At 42.0% G+C, this 5,556-nt stretch overlaps 1 protein-coding gene across 1 annotated transcript; it reads right to left on the reverse strand.

Moving 5' to 3' along the window:
* Positions 1-1,421: 1,421 nt before the first annotated feature.
* BDCG_00405 (uncharacterized protein) lies at positions 1,422-4,260 on the reverse strand. The gene is made up of 2 exons (XM_045415914.1): positions 3,070-4,260; positions 1,422-2,973 (listed from the first exon to the last, which is right to left on the reverse strand). The coding sequence occupies exons 1-2, from the start codon at positions 3,186-3,188 to the stop codon at positions 2,250-2,252; spliced, it is 843 nt and encodes a 280-aa protein (XP_045271754.1). The 5' UTR covers positions 3,189-4,260; the 3' UTR covers positions 1,422-2,249.
* Between the last annotated feature and the right edge of the window lie 1,296 nt (positions 4,261-5,556).

Here is a 5,556-nt window from a genome sequence, read left to right on the forward strand (position 1 = left end):
GCATCTTAGGGGTGCCAGGTGGGGGTTTCAAACTTAATGCCTAACACTATACAGAGTAGTATTCAGTCATGATGGCTAGCTTCCAAGCCTCGAAACTCGGACCACTTCAAAGTTGACCAAGAAGCTTTCATTTGGTTGTTGTCATTCAAAAAGAAAGAGCATAACAGACAGAACTGAACGCGCTGCGCCTGATTTGGTTCGGAAGCGAGCCATGAAGGACCCAAAGAATCCTCCCTGGGACCGAAACCTTCTTCCATGATTCCTCAAATCCACGCTAATCTCCCGTAGCGCATCTCGGATCCTTCCAGAGCGCTAAGTGGAGATCTGCCGAGTAGTGTTAACCTTAAAGTGCGGAAGCGTGCACAATAACGAACACTACCTACCTGCCTTACCAATCGGCGGATTCGGGGATTCCGCGAAAAGAACAACCTTTCTTTACCTGGTCCTCCAACCGATATTCCTTGATGATTCTTGCACCTTGACACGTGGATTCCTTTTCCTATTTTGCACTCCTCGTTCCCTCGATATGCGGGCAAGCTGCAAACACCAGCGGAACCTGAGACCGAAATGTGAGCTCAAAATGCGAATAATCGCTCTCTCTCCTCCGGTCTTGGAACCTCTCCAGTAGCTGAGGGGAATTGAAAGGAGCAGGAAGTACCCCCGCAGGACAAAAGACCGAGGAGGCGGGAAGGAGACGGATCATCAGGCCATGTTTCCTCTCCGCCTTTGGGCCTTGTGTTAACCCCCCCTACTTATGTCCAAAGGAAATGGAAATTTCTTTTTCCCACTGCCTGTCTGTGTTTCAAACAAGAACCCCCACTGCGTTTGCCTACAGGGTACTTCGACATTCCTCCCATGAACGGACTGGGAACAGAACGAACTGCCTCTCCGATTCTTTATCTTTCTTCCCCGTCCACGGCCCGAAGCGCCCCCACAAGAATAAAAATAAAAATAACCTCAGCAGGTTCTCATTTCTGCGTGGCCGAGCTGGGCGAGCTGTTGTTTTGAGCCGAGTTTTCTATGCCTTCGACCCCCCCCTTCGATATAGTTCCCCCGCACAAAGGAATTGGCTGCGGCTCTCTACTTCGGTGTTAGCCGGGTATATATTATTCTATTGAAAAAAAGATCAACTAAATTAAATCTGAGGAGAGAAAGTGGTAGTGGGTGAGCATGTTCTAGCTGTAACTTGCTTTCTTCAGATTGAAGGGTGAGTTTCATCTTGTTTTAATAGAATTCGTACTTACAAAAAATGCACTGCTATTGAAACGAATGGGTACATTCCAAGGCTAACTACCCACTGCCGAGGCGGCCAGCTCCTGACGGCTGGTAGTTATTTACGGCTTCTTGTTCAAAAAAAAATAATATAATATAATAAAAAGTAATAATAATAATAATAAATAAAATCTAGTGATCCTGTAGAGCGAATTAGGTATGAATTACGGACGAAGACAATTGGCTCACGATTCGACAGCCAGGGCTTCGGCGCAGTCACTTCGATCTTCAAAATACTTAAACCACCTACCCTACCTAAGGTGTACTTACTTCGATGCTGCACAAAACTTCACATAATTTATACCATACAACCCCCAACATTTCATAATACTATATAGTAATCATACAAGTAACATCATATGCACATATCACTCTTGGAACTTGGGTTACAGCGCAGCAATTAATCAGAAAAGATGCATCATAGTTACCACCTTTTCTTAGAGCCTACCTCACATGGCATCAATCAGATAAAAATGTCCTGTATATTTGGTTTACATGTCAAGCGTTTGCCACCCCTAACACCCTCTCTGTCTCTACGCTGCACACTTTATATCCACATCATCCCCTCCCTATCTTCATTTCATTTTTTGGGTTATCTGCAGGGAACATGGAGGGCTTCCTCGGATAATGTATAGGGGTATATGCCGGAATGCGCCAGGTCAACAGTGCATCCAGCCATTTGAGACGAATGGAAAAACTTTCTTGAAAACGTGATGGACAGAATAACTCAAGCGTAGTGGGTGTTTCCCCATCCCTGTTCTTGGCATTTTATATGTTGTAGTAAAAATATGTCAAATATTAGGATAGCTTCATCATTGATATACATCTCAAACAGGAGGGGGATAAAACTCCTCTAAAAGGGGTATCCAAAGTGTGACGAACAAAGTGAAGCGCCAGTAAACGCCCATGGAAGAAACCAAAGAGCGTTAGATGGAGGAAATAGGAAACATAAAAATGTATTTGACAAATGAAAAGCATTATTGGGACCTCGCACTTCCCACGCTTCTCTCCCGCGAGTGTGTTGAGGAACCATGCAAAATATCTGGAGCTCGAGGCCCTACCATCCAGTCCTCCATCGCGAGCCACTCGCTCCAGCTCTTCTCCGCAGCCTCAATCTCGGCGTCCGCTGGTGCTTGTAAAGGTCGCAGGAATGGGATCGTTTCCAAAGGTGGCATATCATAATCTTGTTTTACAGATGCCCACCCGCCGCTTTTCGCAGCGAAGAGGTAGTTGCGCCGTTCTTGTTCGTGGAGGTGGCCAACGCCGGCAACCCAATCGTCCCCAAAAAACCCATGCAGAACACCTGGGAAATCCATGCCAGTTGCTACCAGGCGTCGAATATAAGGGACAAGGGAGATAGCGGGAGATACTTGTGGCCGGTTGGGCGGTGGAGATGAGGGTCGTGAGCTTCTAGGAGCAACGTTCGAAGACGAACTGAAAAGTGGATTCGGTTGTCTCTGGAAAGGGAGATAAATATTCAGGAAAGCGGACAACGCCTGAACGGGAATACTATATTGGGCATGATCGAGGAAATATCGCTGGCAGTTCTGGTAACGCGGATACCATTCAAATATGTCAAATTGAGGATCGTCGGCTCGATGGGAGGCCTCTGACAGACCCACCATAGCGGCAGGATCAAAATGTGCGCGTGGATCACTCATGTTATTATCCCTGGGGTCTGGAGACGGTCCTGCGATTGGCCTGGAGAAATGATTTTTTTTTAGTTTCGATGCTATTTTCCTAGCGTAGATTCGCCGACTACTCAACGGAAATGGAAAAAATTTTGAACGGTAATACCTCTGGGGGGACTTATTGCGAAAAATAAACCGGTGTACTCGAAAAGGAGAAGAGGCCGAACTCCAAAGCTTCTTGATCAAGCTATAATCCCTTCTGCCTTGGCTTTCTTCGAGAGACATTTGTTGACACGGATGGTGATGCGCACCAAAAACACCGAGGAATCCAAGAAACAGAAAACGCTGGAAACCCAAAGGTTTGGAGAGTCCTGGATTCCAATTGATCTCTGGGATAAGATCGCGTGCTTATCTACATTGATCCGAACAGAGCAGGACACACCTGAAGTCTTGACCGGCAAGGTGGTAGCTGGATATTGAAGTTACGCATAAAAAGAAGCTCTGTTGCTGGACCCTTCAGCGGGGTATATAAGTTGACGGAGCGTCCCACAGCCATCTGGTACCCGCGTTCATGCAAGTCAGGCTCGATACGAAAAGGGAACAACAATTTTCGCGGAAGGCAAAGCTGAAAGTTCCGTCCGTGGCTGGTAGCCTTCGCCTAGCCGGAAGCATATCAGATCGCGAGATGAGGCGATGGGGCTTGGGGCAAAACTAAAAAGCAAACTTGGTTTCGCAGCCATTCAAGTAACTAGCCTTGATCGACCTTTGTCCCTCCCTAGTGGTTACCGCCAGCACAAATGTGGAAACATAAAAAAGATACCCTGGGTAAGCACGTTTCAGGGTCACAGATAGATCTCTTGTATGGGCGCCCATCTTGGAACAACCACTCGGTCTGTGTTTCTATACTGTACAACGTCGTTCGGGTTGAATTCAGGCCTGAAAGTGGCCAGGTACATGAGAATGGTTGTAATTCTAAAAAATATGTAGGTCAATTATTCTTTCTCCGCCACTCCATTATTCAGGTCTTTCCGCATAGTTCAAGCCAAAGGATGGCTCAGCGTTTGCCTCGGTTTTCGAAAGCCAGCCCTTTGAGTTGGTTCTGCGGGTCCGACAAACGGTAGCATTTTGATCAAAACCGTTTCTGTCCTGACACACACAGTTTACAGAGCAACCTCTTCGTACCCTTGCAGTACAACCTTAATCTGTCCCTTTCCGCGCACTGGATCGAGGGTTTAAGCGTGGACAGAACAACCTAGATTCGAGAAAGAAGCATATAGGGCCATCCAAGATAGATGTTCTGCCAATCTGGCAACTCTTCCAAACCGACGATGTGAACAAAAACAAAGTTACATTTACCATAAGAAATCATGCAGGTGATTCACGATTTTTTTCTGGCTCTGGCTTTGGAACTGGTCCATATTTTATACTAGTGTTACAATGAGCACATATGAATGATAGTGATTGTATTAGTAATTGAGATCTTCTCATTGAAGATTGTCTGTATTTCGAGACTCACATTGAAAGATGGCTTTATTCCCTCATCTAGCTGTGAAGCATAATTGGTGCAATATCATTAGTATAACAACTCAGCTATTAGTTTAAAAATATCAGTTAATAATTTTTCATATCAAATTTTATACAGTAATATTCAAGAAATAAGTGTACTAGAGACTTAGTAGTAAGTATTCTCTTATATATCTCTTTTCTTTCTTGATTTTTTCATTACTTAATATTCACTCTATGAGTTAAAGTTAAACTTACTATGAAATTAGTATTAATTATTATAATAGAAATAAGTACTATATCTAATATAATAGCTGACAGATAAAAAAAGAAATATATATATATAACTTAAAATCAATATTTATAATTAATAAAATTTTAATAATTAAATTTTACTAAAATTCTCTTTATAATAATGTATATATTATTCAATTCAATTCAATTCAATTCAATTATATACTGTGAGTCTTAAAGATTATACAAAGCTGTGATACTATTATAGACTGTGACAGTGCTCACACACCTTGATGATTCACAGAACCGCAGAATATTTGAAGAGAGATGACATGATTGATTTTAATAAGTATTAAGAGAGAGATAAAGACAGGCAATGATATTATAATAATAATAATAATGATAATAATAATGATAATAATGATAATAATAATAATGATAATAATAATAATAATGATGAAAGAAGAAGCATAAAAGAGGAAATTGTTTGAAAGAGGCATGGATATTCTCTAATAGTCAAGCTGCTTTAAAAAGACTTAGAAATAGTCAGATTCATAATGGTCAAATGAATCTTGAACTGATCTTAAACTCTGTTTTGAAAATTCAAAAGAGAAGAACATCAAAGCTGATAATTCATCTACACTGGGTTCCTGCTCACATGAATATTCATGGTAATGAATTGGCTGATTCAGCTGCAAAAAAGGGTGCAGAATTAAGCAGATCTATTCAAAAATTTGTGTCCTGGTCTTTTATAAAGAGAAAAATAAAAGAATCTTGTTTAGACAAGTGGAATGAAAGCTGGCAGAAACAAAAGAAGAGTATACATTATTCAAGATTTGAAACAAAACCCAAGTGGAAATCTTGTTCAATTAAATGTAAAAAGAGAATATTCTCATCTATAATACAGCTGAAACTA

Source organism: Blastomyces dermatitidis (genome assembly GCF_000003525.1).
Source record: "Blastomyces dermatitidis ER-3 genomic scaffold supercont1.1, whole genome shotgun sequence".
NCBI lineage: Eukaryota > Fungi > Ascomycota > Eurotiomycetes > Onygenales > Ajellomycetaceae > Blastomyces > Blastomyces dermatitidis.